General features: G+C 38.6%; 21 protein-coding genes and 1 non-coding gene across 22 annotated transcripts; 8 read left to right on the forward strand and 14 right to left on the reverse strand.

Annotated features, from left to right (window-relative positions):
* Nucleotides 1-179: 179 nt before the first annotated feature.
* On the reverse strand, nucleotides 180-779 carry EROM_080010 (hypothetical protein; the record flags this gene model as incomplete). Its single annotated transcript, XM_009266646.1, has 1 exon — nucleotides 180-779. One exon carries the CDS (start codon nucleotides 777-779, stop codon nucleotides 180-182), a length of 600 nt encoding a protein of 199 aa, XP_009264921.1.
* A 44-nt stretch (nucleotides 780-823) lies between these two features.
* EROM_080020 (White ABC transporter) lies at nucleotides 824-2,779 on the reverse strand (the record flags this gene model as incomplete). The annotated part of the gene is made up of 1 exon (XM_009266647.1): nucleotides 824-2,779. One exon carries the CDS (start codon nucleotides 2,777-2,779, stop codon nucleotides 824-826), a length of 1,956 nt encoding a protein of 651 aa, XP_009264922.1.
* Nucleotides 2,780-2,992: 213 nt separating this feature from the next.
* Nucleotides 2,993-4,285, reverse strand: EROM_080030 (zinc finger domain-containing protein; the record flags this gene model as incomplete). Its single annotated transcript, XM_009266648.1, has 1 exon — nucleotides 2,993-4,285. One exon carries the CDS (start codon nucleotides 4,283-4,285, stop codon nucleotides 2,993-2,995), a length of 1,293 nt encoding a protein of 430 aa, XP_009264923.1.
* Nucleotides 4,286-4,390: 105 nt separating this feature from the next.
* On the reverse strand, nucleotides 4,391-5,014 carry EROM_080040 (hypothetical protein; the record flags this gene model as incomplete). Its single annotated transcript, XM_009266649.1, has 1 exon — nucleotides 4,391-5,014. One exon carries the CDS (start codon nucleotides 5,012-5,014, stop codon nucleotides 4,391-4,393), a length of 624 nt encoding a protein of 207 aa, XP_009264924.1.
* Nucleotides 5,015-5,089: 75 nt separating this feature from the next.
* Nucleotides 5,090-5,311, reverse strand: EROM_080050 (putative Sm-like small nuclear ribonucleoprotein; the record flags this gene model as incomplete). Its single annotated transcript, XM_009266650.1, has 1 exon — nucleotides 5,090-5,311. One exon carries the CDS (start codon nucleotides 5,309-5,311, stop codon nucleotides 5,090-5,092), a length of 222 nt encoding a protein of 73 aa, XP_009264925.1.
* A 30-nt stretch (nucleotides 5,312-5,341) lies between these two features.
* Nucleotides 5,342-6,016, reverse strand: EROM_080060 (hypothetical protein; the record flags this gene model as incomplete). The annotated part of the gene is made up of 1 exon (XM_009266651.1): nucleotides 5,342-6,016. The coding sequence occupies one exon, from the start codon at nucleotides 6,014-6,016 to the stop codon at nucleotides 5,342-5,344; it is 675 nt and encodes a 224-aa protein (XP_009264926.1).
* Nucleotides 6,017-6,459: 443 nt separating this feature from the next.
* On the reverse strand, nucleotides 6,460-6,756 carry EROM_080070 (adaptin small subunit; the record flags this gene model as incomplete). Its single annotated transcript, XM_009266652.1, has 1 exon — nucleotides 6,460-6,756. The coding sequence occupies one exon, from the start codon at nucleotides 6,754-6,756 to the stop codon at nucleotides 6,460-6,462; it is 297 nt and encodes a 98-aa protein (XP_009264927.1).
* Nucleotides 6,757-6,920: 164 nt separating this feature from the next.
* On the forward strand, nucleotides 6,921-7,523 carry EROM_080080 (Ca2+-binding protein; the record flags this gene model as incomplete). The annotated part of the gene is made up of 1 exon (XM_009266653.1): nucleotides 6,921-7,523. The coding sequence occupies one exon, from the start codon at nucleotides 6,921-6,923 to the stop codon at nucleotides 7,521-7,523; it is 603 nt and encodes a 200-aa protein (XP_009264928.1).
* A 119-nt stretch (nucleotides 7,524-7,642) lies between these two features.
* On the forward strand, nucleotides 7,643-9,043 carry EROM_080090 (putative vesicular transport protein; the record flags this gene model as incomplete). The annotated part of the gene is made up of 1 exon (XM_009266654.1): nucleotides 7,643-9,043. The coding sequence occupies one exon, from the start codon at nucleotides 7,643-7,645 to the stop codon at nucleotides 9,041-9,043; it is 1,401 nt and encodes a 466-aa protein (XP_009264929.1).
* A 68-nt stretch (nucleotides 9,044-9,111) lies between these two features.
* EROM_080100 (hypothetical protein) lies at nucleotides 9,112-9,909 on the reverse strand (the record flags this gene model as incomplete). The annotated part of the gene is made up of 1 exon (XM_009266655.1): nucleotides 9,112-9,909. One exon carries the CDS (start codon nucleotides 9,907-9,909, stop codon nucleotides 9,112-9,114), a length of 798 nt encoding a protein of 265 aa, XP_009264930.1.
* A 129-nt stretch (nucleotides 9,910-10,038) lies between these two features.
* EROM_080110 (hypothetical protein) lies at nucleotides 10,039-11,295 on the reverse strand (the record flags this gene model as incomplete). Its single annotated transcript, XM_009266656.1, has 1 exon — nucleotides 10,039-11,295. One exon carries the CDS (start codon nucleotides 11,293-11,295, stop codon nucleotides 10,039-10,041), a length of 1,257 nt encoding a protein of 418 aa, XP_009264931.1.
* A 111-nt stretch (nucleotides 11,296-11,406) lies between these two features.
* On the forward strand, nucleotides 11,407-12,093 carry EROM_080120 (hypothetical protein; the record flags this gene model as incomplete). The annotated part of the gene is made up of 1 exon (XM_009266657.1): nucleotides 11,407-12,093. One exon carries the CDS (start codon nucleotides 11,407-11,409, stop codon nucleotides 12,091-12,093), a length of 687 nt encoding a protein of 228 aa, XP_009264932.1.
* Nucleotides 12,094-12,246: 153 nt separating this feature from the next.
* Nucleotides 12,247-15,105, forward strand: EROM_080130 (WD40 domain-containing Sec31-like protein; the record flags this gene model as incomplete). The annotated part of the gene is made up of 1 exon (XM_009266658.1): nucleotides 12,247-15,105. One exon carries the CDS (start codon nucleotides 12,247-12,249, stop codon nucleotides 15,103-15,105), a length of 2,859 nt encoding a protein of 952 aa, XP_009264933.1.
* Nucleotides 15,106-15,183: 78 nt separating this feature from the next.
* Nucleotides 15,184-15,255, reverse strand: EROM_080140. The gene has a single exon. It is a non-coding gene; the product is annotated as a tRNA-Glu (tRNA).
* Nucleotides 15,256-15,374: 119 nt separating this feature from the next.
* Nucleotides 15,375-16,172, forward strand: EROM_080150 (cell division protein kinase; the record flags this gene model as incomplete). Its single annotated transcript, XM_009266659.1, has 1 exon — nucleotides 15,375-16,172. One exon carries the CDS (start codon nucleotides 15,375-15,377, stop codon nucleotides 16,170-16,172), a length of 798 nt encoding a protein of 265 aa, XP_009264934.1.
* A 90-nt stretch (nucleotides 16,173-16,262) lies between these two features.
* Nucleotides 16,263-17,399, forward strand: EROM_080160 (GTP binding protein; the record flags this gene model as incomplete). The annotated part of the gene is made up of 1 exon (XM_009266660.1): nucleotides 16,263-17,399. The coding sequence occupies one exon, from the start codon at nucleotides 16,263-16,265 to the stop codon at nucleotides 17,397-17,399; it is 1,137 nt and encodes a 378-aa protein (XP_009264935.1).
* Nucleotides 17,400-17,531: 132 nt separating this feature from the next.
* Nucleotides 17,532-18,659, reverse strand: EROM_080170 (vacuolar H+-ATPase V1 sector subunit H; the record flags this gene model as incomplete). Its single annotated transcript, XM_009266661.1, has 1 exon — nucleotides 17,532-18,659. The coding sequence occupies one exon, from the start codon at nucleotides 18,657-18,659 to the stop codon at nucleotides 17,532-17,534; it is 1,128 nt and encodes a 375-aa protein (XP_009264936.1).
* A 220-nt stretch (nucleotides 18,660-18,879) lies between these two features.
* Nucleotides 18,880-19,782, forward strand: EROM_080180 (G2/mitotic specific cyclin 2; the record flags this gene model as incomplete). The annotated part of the gene is made up of 1 exon (XM_009266662.1): nucleotides 18,880-19,782. One exon carries the CDS (start codon nucleotides 18,880-18,882, stop codon nucleotides 19,780-19,782), a length of 903 nt encoding a protein of 300 aa, XP_009264937.1.
* A 353-nt stretch (nucleotides 19,783-20,135) lies between these two features.
* Nucleotides 20,136-21,317, reverse strand: EROM_080190 (hypothetical protein; the record flags this gene model as incomplete). Its single annotated transcript, XM_009266663.1, has 1 exon — nucleotides 20,136-21,317. One exon carries the CDS (start codon nucleotides 21,315-21,317, stop codon nucleotides 20,136-20,138), a length of 1,182 nt encoding a protein of 393 aa, XP_009264938.1.
* Nucleotides 21,318-21,473: 156 nt separating this feature from the next.
* On the forward strand, nucleotides 21,474-22,067 carry EROM_080200 (proteasome subunit beta-type 2; the record flags this gene model as incomplete). The annotated part of the gene is made up of 1 exon (XM_009266664.1): nucleotides 21,474-22,067. The coding sequence occupies one exon, from the start codon at nucleotides 21,474-21,476 to the stop codon at nucleotides 22,065-22,067; it is 594 nt and encodes a 197-aa protein (XP_009264939.1).
* A 55-nt stretch (nucleotides 22,068-22,122) lies between these two features.
* Nucleotides 22,123-24,189, reverse strand: EROM_080210 (DNA replication licensing factor Mcm3; the record flags this gene model as incomplete). Its single annotated transcript, XM_009266665.1, has 1 exon — nucleotides 22,123-24,189. The coding sequence occupies one exon, from the start codon at nucleotides 24,187-24,189 to the stop codon at nucleotides 22,123-22,125; it is 2,067 nt and encodes a 688-aa protein (XP_009264940.1).
* A 104-nt stretch (nucleotides 24,190-24,293) lies between these two features.
* Nucleotides 24,294-24,977, reverse strand: EROM_080220 (hypothetical protein; the record flags this gene model as incomplete). The annotated part of the gene is made up of 1 exon (XM_009266666.1): nucleotides 24,294-24,977. One exon carries the CDS (start codon nucleotides 24,975-24,977, stop codon nucleotides 24,294-24,296), a length of 684 nt encoding a protein of 227 aa, XP_009264941.1.
* Nucleotides 24,978-25,007: the final 30 nt, after the last annotated feature.

A 25,007-nucleotide genomic window follows, 5' to 3' on the forward strand; every position in this document is an offset into this window, starting at 1 on the left:
GCTACCTTGGTCCCGCCCCCTAAGGATAGATATGAAATGAATGGTTGAGAACTTCATCTATAGTGGGTACTACTACAAATACAATTCTGTTTTGTTTGATATTAATACATCCACATAAATTGTTCAAAATGTTTATTACTTAATATGTGAGCCAATATGAAATTACCTTGAAAATTATTTCAATATCCAAATTGGTACTTATTAGTAGTTGTCAGTACACCGTCCTTTAACACCATGAACTTCTGTTGGTACTTGAAAGTGAGGAATTTGCTCCCTGGCTTAAGCTTAGATATGCTTTCTTTTAACTCGCCGTTGGGAATGATTGGAAGAATCCTACCTTTGCTACTTGATAAGAGCTGTGGCAGATGTTTAAGAAGAAAGCATCCAAACTTTTCGTAGTTAACTCCGCAAAGAATGGACCCAAGGAAATAGTCTATAAGAAGTGTGTGTATGGAAACGCTGTTTTTAAGATATACGATTCTTTTCAATACAGAATAGAACAGGCTATCTACAATGTCAAAAGTTACTACCACCTCTAGCACTTTCTCCAATATAAGGAATATGTTTCTTTCTAACTCTACCTCGTCCAGGACAAGGATTTTTCTATATCCTGTTTTTCTTCTATAGGAAACGTCAAGGCAACAGAATATCTTTTCTGTTTCAGAACGCTCCTTTGTATGGCTTCTTATCTCCTGCGTCTTCTTTATTTTTGGTTTTTCTTTAGCCTTCTTCCTCTCGTTAGCCTTTTCTATTCGGAACTTCTTGAATAACTTTCCCATTGAGACAGGGCGAATAGAAGTAAACTAATTAACTCAAGGATTTATTAATTGACTGTTATTTCATCTAACTTCATATTCAGACTCTTAACGCTCATTGTCAGTCTCACTTTTGGACTGAACTTAAAAACAAGAAATAATGCAGATAAGATTAGTACAGTAAGAAACGAGAATACAGTCAAGATTATCAGAAACCCATCAGAAAGATAGCATCTGTTTAGAAATGTCATTGTATAGTTGAGGGAGTCCCTTAAAGGAACATCTCCTTGGCTTAGCTCGAACCCATTGATCTGACTCAGGAAAGAAATAAACCCAGATGATATGGAGTTTCTTCCTCCAAGAGTGACATAGAAAAGTGCATCTAAAAGTAGGAAAGGGCAAAGAAACAGCACATATGATGCCGGATATAAGTACTTCATAAACCAGTACCTGCTTCTTAAATCCTCTAATTCTATGCTTAACCAAAAAGGCCTCAAGAATGTTGTAAGTATAAATGCAGCCACCCTGGTTATATTCAGTGGATAGTTGTGTTTGGAAAAGGCCTTTATCATTGTCATGAAGACAACCATTCCAAGAGGTGTGAGCATAAACATTAGAACTGCCCTAGTTGTTAGCACATCTTTGAGCTGGGTCATGCTTAAGAGGAGGCAGAAATAAGATGATCTGATTATTGAGAATACACATTCATATATCAACGTTGAAATCAAAAGGGATATTTGGCTATAATCGCATCTAAACGACTCCTTTTGAATCAGTGCCCAGTTATCTAGAAAGGTCGAATCATTAAATATGGAAAAGCACGTGATAAATGGTATCATGTTATATGCGAAAAAATCCATTATGTCGCTATACAATATATCCAAGTCTCCATAATTCCTTTTAAGAAAGATTCTCAGGTCATCGAGATATTTTTCTCCTGGAACTGAATACTCTGGACATATCCTATTAATGAATAGAAAGACAGAATACCTCATCTTGTCACATAGAAAGAAAAACAACAATGTTGCAATTCCCATTTTGAATAAAAATACATTTCTCATGACCTTGTTTCTGTAATCTATCTTCAATTGTCTGACAAGCAGATGCCAGACATGCCTCCAAGTAACTGTGGAGACGGCAAAGCGCCGAGTATTCTTTTCGAAGGTGGATTCATTACACCATTCTGTTGATTCTTGGCCATTCATAAGTAAACATGAATGGGATTTTGCATTTCTTATTTCCAACTCAAACAGATATTCTGCAACAGAAATATTCACTGGCCTTTGGATTCCAATGGAAATAAGAAAATCATCTATACTAGAGGTGGGTCCCGCATAGACTATTCTTCCTCTATCTAGAAATATCATGTCATCGAACAACTTAAACATTGAATTTCCTGGCTGGTGTACAGTCATCAAGACAATCTTATTTTTTGATTCTGCATACCTTCTTAGTATTCGCACAGTATCCAAGGCCAAGCGTGAGTCCAATCCGCTTGTTGGTTCGTCAAGGAATATTACCTCGGGATCTATCACAAGTTCAACGGCAAGCATAACTCTTCTCCTCTCTCCTCCAGAAATGGATGAAACCAATGATCCTCTTAATCTTTCCAGCCCTAGATCTTTGATTATATCGTCTACCATTGATGGAATGTTGGAGTCTTTTATCTCTCTTCCTCTGAAAATAAGCGAGTATCTTATAGATTCTTCCACCGTGAGTCCTGAAGTGAAGATATCAAATTGCTCCAAGTAAGAAGTTCTTTCAATCCATTTGTATACTTTCCTCTGTTCTCCATCAAAAGTAATTATCCCAGATGTTAGTGCATCACTATCGACTTTCCCCATCAGGAGATTAAGAAACGAAGTTTTACTGCTTCCACTTCCTCCCATCACAGCAGTTAATCTTCCAGAAACTACTTCACCTGAAATCCCGGAAATAAGATCTATATATTTCTCTTTGAGGTTTTTGTTCTTATTAGGTACTTTCAAAGATACATTTTCAAATCTCAGAACCCTCTTCGCCATACCCTTTCATCGTCTCTTGCATTGAAAAGATGAAAGTAACCAACCATCCGTCCAATGCTATTCTTTTCTTATCATTGGGGAAAAGAGCGAATAAACTCTTCACTTCGTTAATATAGCACCCTCCTTTACTGAGACATTTTAATTAGATATTTTTGGTCTAAGGCTCAAAGGAGAAGACCTGTTTGAAACTCCTATACCCAAATTCAAAAGACATCAAGGATTATTTACTTTTCCATGCGAATTGACATTGATTCCTCTTGTTTCCACATAAAGCTGGGTACTCTTCTCCATTCTTGGAGAATACCCTTTTCTTGTAGTGTAGTTTTCTTCGTCTTTAAGGGTGAGATGCCCTTTCAACGATAATTCTGCAGGCTTAAAGACGTCCTCCTCAGTATCCTCAGATAATGATTCTCTCTGTATAGTAACACTTTTGAAAGTTCTAAGAAGCTGTGAAGGCTCGAGCCCAGAGGGATATTCTCTCATTCTTTCAATCTCGGCAAGCCTAATAAGATACGAGATATAATGGGTGTTTATAACCTGAAATTCTCTTTTTTCAAATGCATGTAATTCATTCATAGAATTTCTATATTCACTCTCAATTTTACCCCGAACATCGCTGATATTGTTCTGAAAAACTTCAACATTTTTTTTGAAATCACCGATGTTTTCCTTAAGTCTTTTCTCTTCTTCAACTAACCGAAGTTCTCCTGCCTTTAAAAGATCCTGAAGTTTGTCACAAGCCTCTACATAGTTAAGGAGATTATGTGATCCATTTGGAAGCTCGGAGTGGTTTCCACTTATCTTACATTTAGTACAAACCGGAATAAAACACTCTTCACAGAAATAATCTACCATTGTATCCATATGGCTGGTACAGTAAATAAACTTCTTCTTTCCAACTTCATTGAAGTAGTACCTTACATGTCTTTTAAGAAAATGGTCATTGTGCACCTCTTCATCACATTCTTTACAAAAACTTGCTCTTTCTGCAGGGCAAAAAGATGTAGACTGGCTTATGCGGCATCTGTCGCATATAAAGCTTCCCTTCGACCTCATCTCTAGCTCTGCATCATATTCAAACGTTATCTCAAAAAGAGGCAGAATTTTACTTGGATCCTTGATAGCATACCAGTAATTCCTTACATCTGTCTGAGACTCAGCCAAAAACCCCACTTGATATCCTAGATCACTAGTAATGAAAGAGTTGTAGTGTCCAGGAGGATTCATTTGCTTGACGTATTCCTTTGACACATAGATCGATTCTCCAACAGCAACAGAGCAGAGCTTAACCTTGTGGGTAATAGAATCTTGAGATAGTGGAACGCCGAACACAGGAAAGTAAGTTGTGGAACCTATCTCTGTACAGAATGCCTTTATTCTTTTTGTATCTCCAAACTTCTTTTCAAATGCGGCCGCTTGCTGTAGATTTGTGATGTCTTGCAATCTTTCTATTTTCAAGGTTGTACTATCCAATAGGTATTTCAGCAAATATTCAATGTCGTGCATGAGGGGAGTAAAAAACAACAAACAAATCTCTCCCGCAATTTATAATAGGTCTACAAATATATGAAAGCAATTTATTTTCATATTCTAATCTTACATCTATAATCCTCATACACTAAGAACACCTATTTGCACTATAACGGTGAAGTCATCTCCCAATGAATATGCTAATATGTGAGAATCCAAAAAGGAGAAGACAATCTCCCCTTTAAACTCTTCTAGAACTTTTAGATCCTTTCCTCTAACCTTTACCACCACTAAATCAACCTTATGTTCAGGAACCCTTAGCCCTGTGTACTCAGATCTTGTTCTAATAACTCCAAAAGACTCTAACACAAGCCTTCCATTCTTCTCAGCTCTTATTTCAATCTCATCAGAACTTAGAACCTTGAATCCATTTGTCACAATGCTGAGCAATGGAATTCCTCCCGTAATCTGATAGGTTTCATCATATACTTTTATTCTTTTTTCTACCTTAACCAGACTTGTCCCCATGCCGACTTCATAGCCATATCTTAGTGCCCTATCTTCCAAGACAAATTCCTGAGTTTGTTTTAACATCGCCCCAAAATCCTTGATTCTAACTGTAAAACAGCAATCACAGAACTCAGGCATTTCAACCAGAATCGATTTAGAGCATATACTTGTTTTCGACACAGTTATTCTCGAGGAGAACTTCTTCATAAACATAAGAGTGCTATGAAGCAAAGGCGATAATCTAATGTTTCCCATCAAATGGGTAGGTATCAAAATTGCTCTTCAACAAAAAATCGATTTTATTCACACTAGGGTTTATCATAGAAAGAATCACATGATATCAAAACACGCAATGGTTCCTCCATTTATCAGTACCTCGCCTATATAGGTTTCTTCCTCTCCATCAACTCGAAGATAACTGTCCTTGAGATGTGTATTTACATGCATGTCGAAGTTCTCCAGTACTCCTTTGTATGTTTTGTTGTTGAGAGTGATAATCCTGACATTCTTGCTCCTATTTTTCTTCAGAATCTCCAGGGCAGGTAATTCCATTCGAAGGGTCATCAACTAGTAAATTATTCATTATTTTCTTTGCGATCTTTTCTTTTGCTTTAACGTGACCGTTTCTCTATTCAGGGAATCACTGTTCTTCAGAAGTGTGTCTCCCCTGTATACATCCTGCTTGCTTACAGATATCCCTGTCTTATCATAAATAATTTTTTTGAGCATTCTAACACTTGAGCAGTTTACTACTAGGTTTTCGTACTCGGTTTTAATCCCCTTGTCAAATAATACCGTTACACTATTCTCTTCTTTCCCTTGTGTTTCCAAGTTGCATTCTCTTGTCCTTAAGTGGTCATTGATCCTCTCACTACCAATGTCTTCATTGCAAAACGGGCATCTCTTATAACCAGACCCACTACTTACTTCTTTGTAGCATTCATCTTCAAATACATAACAAGGCCCGTTCTCTTTCAATGTCTCAATAACCTTAAATCTATTAAATTCCGATAGCGCGTGAGATTTCATCCTGAACCTCCGATGATACTTATAAAAGTCATACACTTCTCCCCTCTCAATCTGACACACAACTCTTGCATAACTTCTTCTCACCTTAAGATAATCTTTCTGAGCCCCAGAATCATTTGGTAAAAAGATTGGTTCTTCTTCAGAAGTACCTTTAATCACGCTTTCCAATGCAGCTTTCTTTATTGTCTCCCACCTTTTTCCATCTGGATACAGAAGTGTAAAGCTCATGGGCTTCTATAAATATGTTTCTATAGTCCTTCAGCCATCATCCCAACAGCATGCAACATCTAAGATAAAAGACAATCCGTTTTTCAAGACTTAAAAAATCCTTTACTTGCATAAGCAATGGGCCTGAACTTATCTTATGCCTATTGTATACATATTCTTATCTATAGATGTTATAAATAACCTTTCATAGCCCCGGACGGAGAAAATGGAAAAAAACACTTCTAAACAAGGAAAACTTAAGGTATTCGATTCACCCGCGACAAAGAAAAAGGTGATGACGCCGATAAGATTAGCTCTACGAAGCTCAAATGGGCAGATCGGAAAATTCCTCAAGAAGGTACAGGAGCTAAAAAATGAGGATAAGGAAAACCTATAAAAACAATAACCAAAAGATTAAATCCAATCAAAATTCATTCTAACTGCTAACTTCTTTATTAGCATGCCTACTTTATATAGTATGCATGCTTCATTACCTCAAATGGATCGTTTTCAATGCATTTTCCGTTCACTATGTAGTTGTCTAGGATTATATGTGTTTCCTTGAAATTGTATATAAAATGTAGCTCGCAAACCTTAGTGAAGAACCTGTCATAGATCGACACAAGGTTGTTTATCAAAGAGAGCACATACATCTCGTTTTCATTCTCTACAACAAAGGCTATGAACAAATTTCCAAACTTATTGAAAACAATGGTTTCATTGCCATCGATAATGTTTCTCTCCTTCTGGGCCAGCACCATCGACCTTATTTCATCATCAGAAAGGGTGGGTTCATACGTTCTTTTGAGTCTTGTCTCCCCATTTGAGCTGAATGCATAGATCTTCTTTATCATAAAATAATAAACGCCATTGTTTTTCTAAGCAACATGAAACATTGATGACAAGGATCTTCATCTCACCCTCCATGGGGTCCTTAAGTAGCACAATGCTGTGTGAAGAGGAGATAGAAGAATTGAAGAACATCACTGTTTTCGATGAAAGGGAGATAGAACACTTGTATGAAAGGTTTCAATTTTTAGATAGAGAGTCTCGTGGATATCTCACATATAACGAACTGAACAATATTCCTGAGTTCCAATCCAATCCCTTTAGCCACCTAATAATGAAAAGCATCGAGAAGATGACAGACTATGAGAAAATGACGTTTCCCCATTTTCTGGAGTTTCTAGGGATTTTTTCTGAAAAGGCCAGCAAGAAAAAAAGAGTAAGATACCTATTCGACATCTTCGACTTGAATGGAGATGGCAGGCTTTGTAGAAATGTACTCATCAGGGTTAACAAGATGATGGGTCAGGATGGAAAGATGGAAGAAGTTGAGAATCTCTTAAACATTTACGACGAAGGAGGAAAGGGATATCTGGACATATCTGACTTTACTAAGTTTTATGAAAGCGACCCATTGATCGATAAGAATATGATCATTGATTTCTCGAAAAACCTAAAGCAACGCAGACAGGTAGGATTTATGCAGGTATTGTGGCCATCGACCTACAAAGATGGGGAATGAGCACGGGCATCGTATTCTTATTGAGTTTTCAAATAAAATTCATTATTGTCACACTCTACCCATCAACGAATGATCAAAACCCATATACATAAATAGGGAATTCGAAAGCCCACATCAAAATGTTTTTCAAGAAGCATGTAGAACCCAAGCCCTTAAGAGTGGAAGAGGAGCTGGGCCTTCTTTCAAACAGGCTGTCTGGATCGATATACTATGAAGACCGGGCCGATGCACTTAGTAAGATTTTAGAAATGTCAAGGACATATCCTGTCGAGGTAGGTGTATATACACTTCAGGACGTGATCCACTCGATGGAAAAAATGGAGGATATATCCATCCATCTTGATATACTTAGCAATGTTCTTAGATGCACCCATAGGTTGGAATTTATCGATATTGTTGTGAAAAACCCTGAAACTTTAAGGATATTGTGTGATTGCATTAAGTGTGGGAAGAAGGAAAAGGAAGTGTACGACCTACTTTGCATTTTGAGTACTTCTGAGCTCTTTCCACGCAGGGCTGTAGGAATCCCAGGTATGGCTTACCACTGTGTCCAAATGGCTAAAGAAAAGAAGATGAGGCTGATACCCAGACTTGTCGAGCAGGATCAGAACTTTAAAAGAGAGTTAACATTCATGGGGATATTTGAGAATCTTCTGAAAGTGCTTCAAGATGGGTTTTTTAAAGATGCAATGTCCACTTTAGTATTACTACTTAGGGATTGTCCGTTCAATCAGAATTATTTTGATGAGTTAAAATGGGATTTTATTCTCAACTTTATAGACAAACATCCTGGAGAAGTATTTGATGTTCTTTCTTGCCTGATGGATCCTAAGAATACCGAGTTCAAAAAGATACAAACCTCTATTTATGGAAAGGTTGACCTTAGACTCGTTCTCAAGTTTAAAAGATGGAGTCTGCTGTATCTTATCGTAAAAGACAACAAGTCGTATACAGAAAAGCTTCTTGAAAATTTCGTGTTTGACAAAATAGAAGAAGAACTATCTAAGGAGGCTTTTGTGAGAAAGAGGAATGAAATATATCTATTAGTTGACTACCTTCTTTTCTGGAACGATTTTGATGCTTCAAAATTAGACTCGTACAAAATATACACAATGAAGAGCTTGAGAGAACAGCATATTTCTACAAATGATTTGATTGAGAGGGCTTTTGAAACAATCTGCCAATTTGATAATAAAGAAGAGGGTGCATCGTTTGATGCATTGATATTTATAATCTTCAACTTTGAAAAGACTAAGGCTGAAAAAATGATTCCTACACTCTCCGAGATATTTGGTGATTATACTAGACCTAAATTACATAGATCTCTATGTCTTATCATTCTTCTAATGCTCGAAATAAACGTAGACAGAATTGGCATTAATCACTATACTGCAGACCATATGTTAAGAGAGGCAAGACTTCTTCTGTGCTCTATAGACTTGGAATCGCCGCTTTATCTCACTAACGAGATGGTGGATATCCTTGTAAGTAGTATTGGAGATTTAATTCGTAACAGATAACAGGTACTCTTAAAAATAAATTTCGGTAGTTATTATATCATGCCCTGAGACTTACATATAATTCACATTCACATTATTTTTTTAATCTCTTCTGAGAAGAACCTCAAGAACACTTTAACATCTTCAACACGTGATAGGACATGTGTTCCCTCAGGTATTTTCTCAACCCGAGAGTTTCTGACCAATCTTAGCTTAGCTTCAATGTCTCTTATGGAATATTCGTCCTTCCCAGATACTACAAAGAGGAGCCTTGTATCTCCCCTATTGAGCTCCATATAAAACCTGTCCTCTAGATAGCTAGAAAACATATCCTCCTTCCCATATCTAGAAAAAATATCCAAAATCCTTCTTGGTGTCAAATACGAGTCTGTACCACAATATTTAATTGCCACATCCTCTTTCCTATCTGTCATTTCTTTTGCCCATCTCAACGTCTCAGGAAGATCCTTATTCTTGTGTTCCTCGAATTCAACATCACTTACAGCTCCAAGAAGTACAGCGAGCTTGATTCTCTTGTCCCTTGTTGTATTCAAGTAATGTATGATGTCTTGACAACCAGTCGAATTTCCAATCAAAACTATATTTCCTCTAAGCTGGTGGAGTAAGCAACTTAGGTCTTCAACATCGTCATCGATTGTAAAAAGTCCGTAGTTGGGATAGGATCTTAGCTCAGGAATTATGAGCTCATACCCATTCTCAAAACAATGCTCATTCAACATAGTGGTGGGGAGACAGATCGGCAGACGAGATCCCAAACCTCCGACATATATAATCTTTGTATCACTTTTAACTTGATTGGAATATGCAATCAGGTTATTTGCAGGATCATATACAAATATCTTTCCTTCTAGTTCTTCTTTATACATAAGGGATAGAAAATAGCTTGGATTATAAGGATTGCATTCAGCTTGATGTTGCTATAAAACCTCCTTAACCGTATCCTTGTAATAATCGAATTGCTAGTAAGAAGGAGTTGGCCTAGATCTTGTATCGAGTTATTCTAAGCCATTGTTTTTAAAAATCGCAGAATACGGCCATCTAAAAACTTTTGTTACTTTTATCTGGCTAAAAGACGATGAATTAAGGTTTCGGGAGTAGAATTCATCTCCCTCCTCAACATCACAGAGAATATAGCATAGTCCTCTGCACAACCCCTTTGTAAAACAAAACCCTCCCCTGATTACACGCCCAACCACGTCTTCATTTTCATTGAATATAAATGCACATCTATCGGCAAAGCCTTTCTCAAGTTCAAAAGAAACAAATTCAACCGAGGCATCGGTGTATATGTACATGAGATTTATGTTAAGCTCCATCTTCTTTGACTTTGGTGTTCTCTCATACTTCCTTTTTATAGGCTCTACATGTGATCGTTCAAAGTCTCTGTAGAGCCTAGATGTTGGATAGTCAAATGGATAGACCATGTAATCATTTTCAAGTGCAAGTCTTTGAAGCTCCTCAACACATACCGGAACAATTCCCGCATTTATAATGTCTTGCCATAAGTTCATAACCATATTTCTCTTAAGAAGTATCTTTCCAGACTCCGATTCCGAAAGGCTCTTCACAAATATAGCATCATCACATTCATTAATTACTGCTTCATCAATCTGCCCTTTTTTCTTATGTGATAGTGCCTTAGCAAATCTTCTTGCCCCATCAATCTCATCGAGAAACAATCCATCTACCTGTATCAATGATAAGCAGCATTCGATTCTACTGTGTTCTTCCAAGGATGCAATTGATTCCATTTCTTCAAGATCAGACGTAATGATAATCAAAAACTTCTCGGTGACAATTGCTTCAAAAACTATACTGCCATGCCTAATATTTTGAACAACGCTTTTAAGGTCGAAGTCTATTCCAAAAACCTCTTCGTCCGGCCTGCTGTACACAACAACATCTTTATAGGATTCATCAAAAACAAATCCTCGGCTATTCTGAGATTTGTAGATAAACTTGCTACTTTTCATCCTCCTTCGAAGAGGGATAGAAGTGTTCCATACCTTCAGCATCTCAAACCTTTTTGCATACCATACATGTGTTCTTAGCCCGTGGCGGTCCTTTTTTCTCATATGCTTCTTCCTCTTTATGCGTTTTTCATGACTTCTGAGCCTCCTTCTCAAATAGAAAGGTAACCTTTGAAACATCATCGACTTCTTTCTATTGCTTTCTATGGCCGTCTCGATGAATTGGATCTCCTTTGCTCTTTCCTCTACAAAATTGGTTGGAATTATCTCTCTTTCAGCCATTCAAAAGTATTTTACCAGGGCCCTAGTTTTTGGATCAATACCTCACTACTGGCCTGCTCGAAATAGAAGGTGAATCCCGCTTGTGATAAATACCTAGGTGTCTCCCTTCCCATGGATTGTGTGATGTCCTCCCAAAACGCATTCACGGTTGATAAGATACTGGATGCAGTTGGAGCATCTACGATGTTGATAGACACTACAAACGGAATGGTTTTCCATCTGGTTACACATGATAGAACCCTTGTATTGGATTTCAACCTAGAAGAGTCTTTCTTCAAAAGCTTAAGCCTGAAGAATAAATGCATTCTTATTCCAAAACAGAAATTCTATATCAAGAAAATCAAAGAGCTGAAGATCATTACAAACGAATATGTCATGGTATTTGAATATGTGTTCGATAAATACACTTTAAGAAGAAGAGTATTCTATAGCCAAAGTACACGTTTCGTAATTGATTTCAAGATAGACTGCACGGGGGAAATCAATTCTAGTGCCATGGGCTTGGCTCTCAAGGAGATTGGCGACCATTTTGCTACCTTGAGAGTAATTAACAACACTGGAGAAATCTGTAGCGAAGGGACCATAATAAAGTTTCCACTAACACTCCCCACCGACTTTTCTGTGAAAGTCATTGGAGGAAACCTGAAAAGTATATTTGAAGTTTCCGATTTATTTATCAAAATGATCATGAGCTATGGCCCAACAAATTTGTCGATTAACTTTGTTCTTTTGGGGAATGGAACCAAGGCTTCTTTCTTCACCGCCATCAACCACAATCGAACTAGTAAGGGAGCCTGAAGGCTTTGAATGTTCTATGCACTTCTGTTTTCCGTTTGGACGTCCTTCAAAAATCTCTAGAGAACGGCTTATCCTGCCCTTAGGTTCAATAGACATTAAATTATCATTAAAGACCAAGCCTTTTTATGTAAAATGTGTTTAGAGAACCCTTAAATGAAATTCAACAAAAGATGTTTGACGGTGTTTTCTGAAGAGAAGCCTTTCATGGCCATGGGAACAAAGAGTAAGCTGTTCGACACATCGTTCTCCCTGACTTCAGAGCTATTTCTGTATGATTATAGTCTAGGAGTCCAATACCCTTCCTTGCAAACAGACAACAAATTCTACAAACTCAAGTGGTGTAACTGGGGCGATGGAGAAATCCTAGCAACAGGAAACGAAGATGGGAAAGTGACACTGTATACCCCCGCACCGGAGAAAAATGTATCTTTTGAGCTTCTGTCCAGTTGTTGTGTTCTTGAGGGTGATGTGCTGGGACTAGATTTTAACGCATCAAAGGGGGTTCTTGCAGCAGGATCCTCCAATGGAAAGATTATATTCTGGAACCTGAACAAGCTTGACAGTCAATATACAAGCGACATCCCACTTACTTCTAATATAACCTGTCTGTCATGGAATAAGAAAGTATCTAGAATCTTATGTGCTGGTACAGATGATGGAAAAATACTTATCCTGGATGCAAGAGCCAAGAATGTGGCAATGACGCTTGGGGGTGATGGCATAGTATCGGTATCTGATGTGATGTGGCATCCGAATGGGTCGACGTCTATATTGGCTGCAACAAATTTGGGTGGACTTCAATGCTTTAACCTCAGCTCTGACAGCACATCGCAAATAGGGGATCATGGAAGTGGATTGATAAGATTGTCTGTGATAGGCAAAGATCGCATGGCTGCTTCTTCCAAGAACCAGATCGATATAATAGAAGTAGGTGATGGCAAGATTGTTGACACAATCCCTGTTGATGGTATATTCGAGGTAAGCTTTTCGAAAAGGGATCCGTTGATGGCACTGTCATATGTTGGGGGAACTACAGAGATTCTTCCTAGAATAACAACAGACATTCTACCGGTGAATCCCGGATGTATAGTTGGAAACAGTGTCGTTGGAAAAGAAGTATATGAAATAGAATATGAAGAAATGAAGGATATCGAGGAAGATGCATTTATTGGAAAGATCAAAAAGCTTCTTTATCCAGATGGAAGTTATAATATCGATAGAAAGGGATTGGGCGAACTTCTATTAGCCGAGGCCATAAGAAAAAGTGATTCCGAAACTTCTGATACAGCAGAGGGCTTGAATGAAAAGATATCTGATATGAACTTAGGGCTAAGGCTTGATCTCAAGGATCCTTTGACTCTGGCCTTGATAAAAGGAGATCTTGAAGATGCTTACACGGAGTCTATGAAAAGCAACAGGTCAGTTTCTTTCTCTCAGTTTCTAGCTTTGGCTAAAGGAAGTGGGTCTTTGCCTTTTGATTCTGATGATCCACTTATTCTCCTGTCTACTGCTCAAATTACGTCAACGTACTCACATCTATTGGAAAAGATATCTACTACACAATGGTTGGCCCTTCTTTCGATAATAAGTTTTTCTCCATTATCTAATGAAGATTTCTTTTCAAATGCTATCGAGCTATCAAATAAGTTGGATAACGAGGGAAAGCTGCTTATATATGCCATGACTAATCATTTAGACAAATACTTCAGGCTAAAGGAGTCGATGTATCGGATGCCTACAAGTGTTTATGATGTACGAGATTTTTTCCAAGAATACAAAGGAATGATAGTAGATCTAGAATCAATGGGTAGGTTTTATAAGAGTTCCATGATATCTGAATACTTTTGGTATGCATCAGCCCATGGAGAAGCACCTGTTAGAATCAAATATGAGGATTTAGGTATCAATATCTATCTTGGAAGAACAAACAATAATGTGCTCTCTATTAAAAAGCCCGGATCCACACCTACGAACGACATTCAAAATAGGCCATCGGAGGTCCTTAAAAGATCCCCAGTTTTGGAATCACTAGCACGCCAAGACTCTAATACCATAGGATGTTATGGAGCTCCACCTATTAAGCCAAATAGTGTCATATCAAGGCCTCCATCATTTTCTGGGCAGAGTGAAAGTAGCTCTGGGGTTGTTGGATCTTTATCTAGGCCAAATATTCCTGGAGTGAATAACAACTTTGCTCACAGAAGTACAGTGCAATCCCCACCATCTCCAATGATCCATCAGCAAAGTTCAAAGGCGATTAGCCCTACCCTGGGATCCGGAAGGCCATCCCATTCTTCCAATCACCAAGAAAACCAGCAAAAGATGTATATTCCTAGACCTGGATATAGAACCGTGCCTAGCACGCCTACATATAATTCCGGGCCAAAACCCGCCTCATCGAAAACATATAGTTCTATGCCAGACATTTCAAATCTTTCCAGTAGTACACCTCCTGTGTCGACATATGGTATGATGTCCCGGGGATCTCATGGAAGCTTGCCACAATCAAGCACATCAAAGCCATATATACCTAGACCTGGAATGCCTTCAAGCCCTTCGCTCTCTACTCAAGATCAACAGCAAAAGCCTATTATTCCGACACCACGACCACAAAGAAAAGAGGATACACAGCTGGCTCCTCAAACCCAGGATAGTAGTTCTCAGAAGAAAACAGATGATTTGAATCCGGAAGATGTCCTCAACACATTTGAAGACATAATCAAGAAATTGATAGAAAGGGCGTCAGCAAAAGCAAATCTTATAGTTAGAAATAAGCTCAAGGAGGTTACAAAAAGATTTTCTATATACAACAGTGTCACAAGAGATACTTTTAGCCCCTTAATTCTAAGGGGAATTGACAGGATAAATAACGAAATCAAAAATGATGCCGATAGTGATAGAATGAAGCAAAAGATTAGAGAGATTGTCCTTGAATGCACTGAAACAGGAGAAAACAGAGCAGATCTGTGGATGCCTAGTGTCTACACTCTCCTACAAATTGTCTATCATTAGTGATTAAACAAAATGATTAGTATTTTCATATTCACGGTTTGAGCCTTTAATACCTTGGTTTTCCTGGAGAGCAAAAGATTCCTCGTCCGGGAATCGAACCCGAGCCTGCTGCGTGAGAGGCAGCTATCCTAACCACTGGACCAACAAGGATGTCCTAAGCCTGCATGGATACCTTCACAGCTTTTCTTCATTCCATGACATACAAAAATCCTTACACCATACCTGAAACACTTATGAAAACTTTCTCTATTCAAAGCCTATAAACAGAAATGACACGATACATTTTAGGTGGTGTAATAGGGTCTGGAACATACGGTGAAGTGTACGAGGCAATCGACACAGAAACAAAAGAAAAAGTTGCTTTGAAAAGAATAAAACTCAATGAGAAGGAGGGAATGCCAGGAACTGCATTGAGGGAGATATCAATTCTGAAGAAGCTTAACCATAGAAACATCATAAGCCTGGTGTCTACGATACATACGGACACATTGCTAACAATGGTGTTTCCATTTATAGACTATGAACTAAAAAAGTACATCGAGATGAATACAGGAAGGAATATAATGGAGCTCATTAACCAATTGATATGCGGCGTGCATTATTTACACAGGATGAATGTTGTCCATAGAGATCTTAAGCCCCAGAATATTCTTGTCACAAGTGACGGTGTGCTTAAGATAGCAGATTTTGGACTATCAAGAAGCCTAGAAATAAGGGTACCACCATACTCCAGTGAGGTGGTTACTTTATGGTATAGGTCTCCAGAATTACTTATGGGAAGCACCAGCTACCGGTTTTATGTGGACATATGGAGTTTGGGATGTATAATCTATGAGATGATAACACTTGAGCCTCTTTTCCCTGGAGAAAGCAAGGAAAACCAACTAACTCTAATCAGAAGAAAGGCAGGAACAAGAAGGTCTCTTAAGAATGTTGTTGAGCAAAGTCTGGCAGCCCCAAAGTTTTTGATAGAGATCATACTAAGATGTCTCGACCTCAATTACAACCAAAGGATTACTGCAGATGAAATAATAGGGATTCTTGAAAATGAATATGAAGCCCGGTGAGATCCGCTGGTAGATCAGGACTGAAAAGAAGGGGGATGGCGTTGGAATTGAATCGGGATATCAAATAACAGTTTTCGAATCCCTGGAATAATGAAGATAGAATGGGGGAAGTTGATAATCGAAAAGAGATTTGGGACTAAGCAGAAAGCCAAAACTCGAGTACAGAGGGCCTCAGTTACCGAGTACGGGGGTGTAGAGAAGCTATCTGAGGAATTGGCAATGAAGAACAAAAAAATAACTGGAGGAAAGCCAGCAAGAGCTATGGAAGAATCCGAGGATCAGAGTGATTTGGATATTATCGTAGAGAGGCTTATTCCATCAGTTGAGCTTTCAAAGACAATACCCCCGCGTGTTTCATACGAAAGAATAGAGAAAGAGATATTCAAAGAGGTCGAAAGCAGGATTTTTGACTTATGGAAAGGGCTACAAGGATCCAGGGTATTTGAGAGAAACATAGAGATATGGAGGCAATTGTGGATTACCTGTGAGAGGAGTGATGTAATAGTACAAATAGTTGATGCAAGGAACCCAGAGTTTTTTCTCAACGATGATATCCGCAAACTTTATCCAAGAAAAGAGCATATTATCCTAATTAACAAGGCTGATCTATCTTCAAGCAGGGTAGAGATAAAAGAATATAGATGTTTTTACTATTCAGCATTGGAGAGAAATAGCCTATTGAAATTTATTCTGGAGTATAAAGGAAAAGTGATTGGATTTGTAGGATATCCAAATGTTGGAAAAAGCAGCACAATCAACTCTATAGTGAACAGTAAGCGTGTAAGGGTTAGTCAAACACCTGGAAAGACTAGGCATATACAGACAATACACATTGAAGAGGGGCCGTGCTTACTTGACTGCCCAGGATTGGTTTTTCCAAGACATGACAAAATCGATCTGATACTCCATGGAATACTAAATGTTGATCAATTACTCGACTTGAATGGAAGCATCGATTACATTGTGGAGTTCATTGGAATTGGTAAGCTTTGCAAATTCTACTCACTGAAAGGATTCTACAATGACTCAAGACACTCCAGGGGTGTAAATTATATGAACCTGATGTCCATGTCCAAGGGATGGGAGGTAGGTAGATGTCTTAAGACAATAATCAAAGATTTTGCATCTGGAAAAATCCCTTATGACAGAGATGATGAAGACATCCCAGAGACCATGTTTGATTGGTATGAAAGAGAAATAGCTCCACAAAAGTCCTGTGTGCAATGATATTACTTTGCTCAATCTTTACACTTGAAACATTAAAATCTTCAAACCTATATATACTTTATTAAGCTCCCCTCCAGAATCATCCAGGAAAGGGATTCCAGATCTTTTGAAAAGAAAAGCCTAAATTCTCCATTAGCTCCACTCAGAAGAAATACATGTATATAGTGTCTGTATTGCATGAAATCTTATGTCATCATTGTCACTATTGATTAAGTTAAAGAGTACTTCCTTGACCTGGTACTTATTCAAAACTGCATTAATCTCCGGCAACACCTTTACTAACTGAAATATATCGCTACATGCAAGGCACACCCATGAGGGATTACTAGACTTTAAGTACTTCTTAAGCACCTTAACTATTTCAACTTTGTTCTTCATTAGCATATCTAGATTATTGTTCCAAAAATCTTCTTTGTGATGATACTCGGAATCTTCGAATCTTCCAGAGAACAGCTCGTTAAGGTAGTTACGTAAGCAAAATCTCTTTGCATTTTGCGCTATTCTGGCGCGGACTTTCTTAAGATCTTGCTCGAGTTCCTCGTCACCGTATCCACCTTCTAAAAGAAGGTCTGTACATTTCGAAATATCATTCAGCCTCCCTGGTGAAAAGACATAACCACTCTCGAGGACGTTGGCAATTATTCCATAGCATACTCTCAGAATCTTTTCTCTTGCTTTTTCTTTCACAATAATAACAACGTCATCAATCAAAGTGCCCATCTTACCAACACATTCTGTACTGTAAGAGAATATAAGAATAACCATCAATGTGTTGTACTGAACCTCCTTAACAAACACAGATGTATGTAAAATCTCCATAAACATTTTGTTTGTCACAAGTGCCACTTTCCTCTTCTCAACATCAAAATTTGAATTTGACTTACAGGATAAAAAGTCAATTAACAAGGAAAGAAGATAGTTACTTTCGTCATATGAAGTACTGTCTTTCAGCATCTGTTTGAAGAACGAGAAGTACTCTTTCCTATGACTCTTATTTTCATAGAGCTTGGTCAGCATCTCTGCACTCTTGTATCTTGAATAAATGTCTGAGCAAAAAAGAAGGTCTATCAGCTCGTCCTCATCCAATAGATCTGGATGGCTAAGAAGAATAGAAGCACCAGAGTTTTCCTTCCCAAGAAATGCCGACACTTCCTTTCTATCTCCATGGCTTTTTATCTCCTTGAATCTATCCACACTTTTAGATATTACCTCAGGAGGCAATGAATCTCTTGTTTTAGCTTCCAACCTTTCTAAAAACATTAGACTCTATTGAGGACTCCCATCTTTAATTTCTTAAAAACTTACTGCATTCACAACCTGCCCAATATGCATGCTCCCAAGACCATCATACAGTCTTTCACACCTCTTGGCTATCCACCCAATAATACCTATATGGCGTTTAAGACTCTGGAGGAGATAAACAATGCCAATCACTTAGCAATGTGAAGTACAAAAGTGAATCCCTCCCTGGATTTTCAGAATGGTTGTCTCGTTCAGGAAATCAGAGCCTTTAAAGAATGTAACAAACAAGATTGGGAAGAGATCCGAGAAGCAGACATTTCCACTCACAAAGATGGAAGAGGTTATATACAAGCACCAAAAAATAGCAGAAGCTTCTCAAATAATCATGGTAGATAAATATTCGGACGATATTTTTGAATACTTTTCAGAGGTCGACAAGCCATTCGTATATATAAATGATGGAGTATCATGGAAAATGAGGAGCCTGCTGGTGGATTGGATTATCGACATTCATGATAAGTTGGGACTTTGCCACGATACACTTTTCCTTGCAATTAATCTTATTGATAGGTTTCTCTCCATGAGATCTATCCCAGGCTCGAAGCTTCAATTAGTAGGGATTTCTGCTCTCATGATAGCATGCAAATATGAAGAGGTCGTGTGTCCTGCTCTTCAGACATTTGTCTTGCTAACAGAGAAGACGTTGACTGGAGAGGATGTAAGAAAGGCAGAAAAATACATGCTGCATACTCTCAATTACGATCTGCAATATGTATCGCCACTCAACTTTCTTAGGAGGTGCTCCAAAGCCAATAATTACGAAATCAGTAGTAGAGCAGTCGGAAAATATTTATTGGAGCTCATGACTCTTTATCAGGAGTTTCTGAGGTTCAAGGGATCGGTAAGGGCTGCTGCGGCAATGTATCTCTCAAGAAAAATGACATCCCAGGATCACTGTAAGAATCTGTTTCTTATGTACTCTGGACATATGAAGGATGATATAAAGGAGTGCTTTAATGCTCTTGTTCGTATCATAAGCGAAAGCATTCCATTTGAAAACATACAGAACAAATACAACACCCCGAAGTTCCTGCACGTGTCATCTTTTGTTAAAAAATATGCCGAGAAAAACTTCAAGTAGGTCGATCTTTATCTAATAAAATGTTACCATTTGGTTTAGATATCTGTTGCCTTATTTTGCTCATCGATCCCATATATTTACTCAGGCTAAAGGCCCTAAAGGATGGCAAATAGAAAAGTAACTTATGGGCTAAGTATGGTTTATTTCTTGGCATTGGTTGGGATTGGAATGGGCAGGTCCAACAGGGTGCTTGAATTGATTGTTCATCTCCCTCTTATATTTCTGAATTTCATACTCATGATGCTTCTTATATCAGCTGGGCAACAGCTTTATCAAAAGAACCTCTGAAGAAAGTTTTGCCCGTCGTTTGTAAATAAACAGAAGAAAATCATTCCGTGGCCATTCATTTTGAACTACAAGGCTGGATTGGTCCCAGGATTCGCCGTCAGCGCAGGATCTATAATTCCGAACCGGACCATCTTCTCAGTAACTATCCGGCAGAAAGACTCAAGGCCTTCAAATATCTCAAAGAAAATCGAGATAAATAATTTCTGATCTTCTTTGTTGAGTACAAAGCGTTCCTTGTAAATCTCTAAGTATGTAAGGAAATGGGATATACTTGGAGATCCAAGAAAGCAGAAGTTCTTAAAGAATGCCTCTCTATCTTTTAGGTCTGTTTTTTCAAACTCCTCTCTGCTTATCCTTGGAACTTTCTTAGTACCTTCATCCTTTCCCTTGTCGAGAAACTTCTCTACCTTACTGGAACCAGAGATCCTTTTCATGTTTCTTACTATATCTTCAGTGAAAAGCTGTTTAAATAGATTTATATCTTCCGAAGTCCTAAGCGGCATGTAGGAGCTGCTAACATAGACACTATTGTTTTCCTCACTGGGATTATAGAAATGTTCAAAAAGTAGTGGTATAAGGATGTCTTTGAATTCACGGTCAAAAGAGGAAAGTTCCTCCAAAAGGACTCTCATAAACCCTTGTTTCCTTGCAAGCTCAAGGACCAATGCAGATAGATATAAGCCGTTTTCTTTCTGTTGAAGGACTCGAATTCCATCGACCAGGGATTTAAGTCTTGAGATATATCCTAATTGAGTCACACATTCCTGTATAGAAAACCTGAAGTTTCTTATAGCTTGTGACACACAGAATACTTCTTCAAAGTTTTTTTCATCAGTAATTCTAAGTACTTTCTCAGCTTCCTCCTTGCATTCATTCAAGGAATCTGGAGGCACTTTGAAGTTCACCGACTCAAGAAGAGGACTAACTGTAGGAATTTCTTTGGTCCACCAAAGACTCTCCATTCCCCCAACACCCAGTTTTTTCAAGGTGAAAGATGCCGATATTAACATACATCCATCCCCACATGCTAATATTTCGTCAACCATCTTTACTATTCCACTCCTAAAGTCTCCATCATCCTTTATCAGATCGGATATGAGATTAGCTGCAATAGAGGATTTGTGTGGCATCAAGAGTACAACATTCTTTATGTCCTCGATGGCCCTTTCTTTGTCCTCGGACAATCTGACCTCCTCCAATATACGCCGGTAGTTTGTGCTGTTGATCCTTGCAATCGGAAGCTGCATATAAGGGAGAAATTTTCATGTGTTTTTAATAGCTTGCAAAACCAAAAACTCGACTCTATGACGATCCTTGTGGACTACTATCTTTCTGCCTTCATATTTGCTCGAGATATAACTAAGGCTGCACATTTGTAATTTTTGTTGTCTTTACCCTGTGATATGGACTCGTCAATAGGAATAAAAGGAAGCAACTTCGCAATGGTAGCTGCTGACACAAGAGTCTCTAGGTCTTTTCTTCTTGTTAAGGAGGATTATGAGAAGTTCCAAGTAATCAAGGATAAGGTTGTGATGTCAGTGGTTGGAGACCAGGGAGATGCATTCAGGACCATGCTAAATGTGTCTGAAAGTGCCAGATATGAGGAAATACAGAATGGGATAGAGATTTCCCCAAGTGTGCTGGCACATATGATCCAGAACAAAGTCCATGAGTCTCTCCGAAAGAGACAGCTCGATGCATCAACAATAATAGCAGGGAAAGGCCCTGAAGGATATGATCTATGGTCTGTTGACAGATATGGAGCAATCTCTTCTGTGCCGTTCTGTGCTAGTGGATATGCTGCATACTTTGTATATGGAATCCTCGATAGAGAGTATTCCGAGAACATTACTATTGATGATGCCTTGAAAATTATCCAAAAATGTATTAACCTATTGAAGGAAAGACTTATAATCAATTTGGAGGGATTTATGATAAAAATAGTTACTGACGATGGGGTCTTGACTAAAACCCTAGCTCCGGAAATAAAAGACTAATGGCTTTTGTGAGAAAACTTCTTCTAATTTAAATAATGGGCCTGGATCGTTGATTTCAATTTAGTAGATATATTCTTCCGTTTTCAAACAGGATAAGGTCCTTCTCTGCCAGTCCGGTGAGAACTGCTTCTACCTCCTGCTCTGTAACACTTATATCCGTTCCGAGGTATTTCATGAAGTCATTGATCTCCAACACCCTAGGATTCTTTCGATCTGCACTGTAATCATAAAGTGCATGGCTTACAAAGTTGACTTTGTCTTCATCAATCATCGTTGCCTCTAGATGCTGCTTCAAAGTTCCCTTCTCATCAACCAGATCAAACTCATCCTTCTCCTCCGAGGCCACAATCTTGATTCTTTTTCCAGGTTTGACTACCTTTTGGAACAGAGAATCCTTGATCAAATTCACAGCACATTCCGCATCATCATATTCAACCACATCAGACAATCTTAGCTTTGCATTTGCAGTGGCAAGGCGAATCATTGTTTCTAGCATTCTTGGAGTGATAGAAACAATCTGTTCCTTTTTATCCTTGGTTTGCCTCAGCAAGGTATACTCTTTTGATATAAGTCCTGCTGCTTCTCTGGAAAGAGCAGGCTTCTTTTGTCTACAATACTGTATATATGCTCGGAATACTTCCTGCTTAACTCCCATCCCTTCTTCTTCATATCCTTGTGCTAGCATATGCATTCTTAGTACATGCTCAGAAATTAACTGGTCAACATCTGCATTGGATTTGTCAAGAGTCACGAATATTAAGTCAAATCGTGTCAGCAGACTTTCAGGGAGCCTCACATTATCTTGTGGGGGTCTTGACTCCTTATACTGCCCCCATACTGGATTGGCTGCTGCTAAAACAGAACATCTGGCATTTAGCGTAGTATGAATCCCTGCTTTCGCTATTGTCACTGTTTGCTGTTCCATCACTTCGTGAATGGCAACCCTATCTCCATCACTCATTTTGTCAAACTCATCAATACATACTACTCCTCTATCCGCTAGTACCATTGCCCCAGCTTCTAGTCTTTTCTCTCCTGTGTCTCTATCTAGAACTACTGCTGCTGTCAATCCAACCCCGCTGGATCCCTTTCCAGTTGTTGCAACAGATAGCTGTGCCGCATTGAGAACATACCTGAGTAACTGACTCTTTGCAGTAGACGGATCGCCTACAAGCAAAATATTTATGTCGCCACGGATCTTGCTCCCATTCCTCATTATTACTTCGTTTCCTCCAACCAAAAGTAAGGCTATACACTTCTTAATAATGTCGTGTCCAAATATGCTAGGTGCTATCGAATGATGAATATTTTTCATCCGAGATAACTTCTCAAACTCAATTTCTGAAACAACCTTACACTCTTCCTCCTCCTTGGTTTTTTCTATGTTGTTTGCAATCACCACCGTCTTGAACCGAGAGGGAAATTGCTGGTTTCCAAAACAGAGACTCTTGTATATCCCATAGACTTTTGCCCTGTCTCCAGGTTTGAGCTTGTCAACCAGATCAAAGGTCAGTACAACCTCTACCGACCTTGGAAGCTGCCCCGGTGGTGCCTTTTCAGGCATCTCCTGTAAGATAACGGTTTGATAGTCAAAGTATTCAGAAAGCCCAAACTCAGTCATTAGAAGAGTTCCATCCACATCTCTTGTTGGGTACACCGTGTTGGTAACAGGAAGCTTTGTTACCATAGTGGCATCTCTGTACTCCTTCGAATAAAATACATTCTTTGATGGGTTGTAATGCACACTTCTCATCACTTTGGGCCTACATATGGAACAGGATGTTACTATCCCCTCAATGCAAACCATCTTTCCTATATATACACTTGATAGCGTCCTGGGGTTGAGAGTATATTCTCCAAAAGAACCTTTAACACCAAGGAATATTTTTCTTCCTCCAATATCGCTCAGTTCGTCCTCAGCAAATGGAATCAGGGTTGCAGGCTCCTCCATAATCCCTTTCGACAGTGTTTTATCAAACGCCCGCATGTCGTTTATATTCAAAATAATCCTTTGATGGTCCTCATATGGGAGTTTTGTAATAATCTCTGCAATATCCTTATCTTGTGATGTTCGGTAAGACTCGATGAAACTTTTGAATAGCTCGATGAATTCAGACTCCATTTCCTCCTAGGGTTCAAAAATTTCCATTACATCAAGTCACGCTATGCAATTTGTACCTTGTGCAAGCCCAAAAGTAGTTTCGAATCAATAGAATGTCGTTTTATTTAGTTTATGATGGTAAAATCGTTATATGACATAAAGTTGGAGAATAGCATATAGAGATACCTGAACCATATCATTTGGGATCTATGAAAAAGTATCATCTTGACAGGTGCCATGTACATCCTAAAGGGAACCGTACTAGAAACCTTGGAAAACCCCGTATCAACTATGTATTTACGAAATAGGCTCTTAGACTCTAATATTGCTCCTTTTACATCATTATGTACTCTCAGAAACAATGTTGCACCTTTATAACAAGAAATATGGTTTTTGTGTCCAGACACACCCCTCTCATCAAAAGTCATCAGAACGTCAAATGGTCTTGACATGTATGCCCATAGGAGTCTTAGATAAACTTTTAGCGGATCCCAGTCTTTCCCATCGGAAAAAAGAGTCGTTATGGTCACATTCGCTCCAATGTAGTATCCTACTTTCCTAAGCTCTTCTTCTCTCTCTTTTCCCTTTCCCTCTTTATTTCCGTTAGACAGGCAGAGGATATCAATGTTTCCTTTCAGGTTTAATAGAGACGGGGCAAAAAACATAGACTCATCATCAGGATGTGCAATGAGCAGTAGGTATCTACCAGGAATCAATGACGACTTTCTCAGCCTTCTTACATTTCTTAGTACAATAATCATTGAGATAGACAGCAGAAGTACTTTAAGTTTTGGAAATTTCTTAACCATCCCAGGGTATTGCCGGGAACTCATATAACG

Source organism: Encephalitozoon romaleae, chromosome VIII (assembly GCF_000280035.1).
Source record: "Encephalitozoon romaleae SJ-2008 chromosome VIII, complete sequence".
NCBI classification, from domain to species: Eukaryota; Fungi; Microsporidia; family Unikaryonidae; genus Encephalitozoon; species Encephalitozoon romaleae.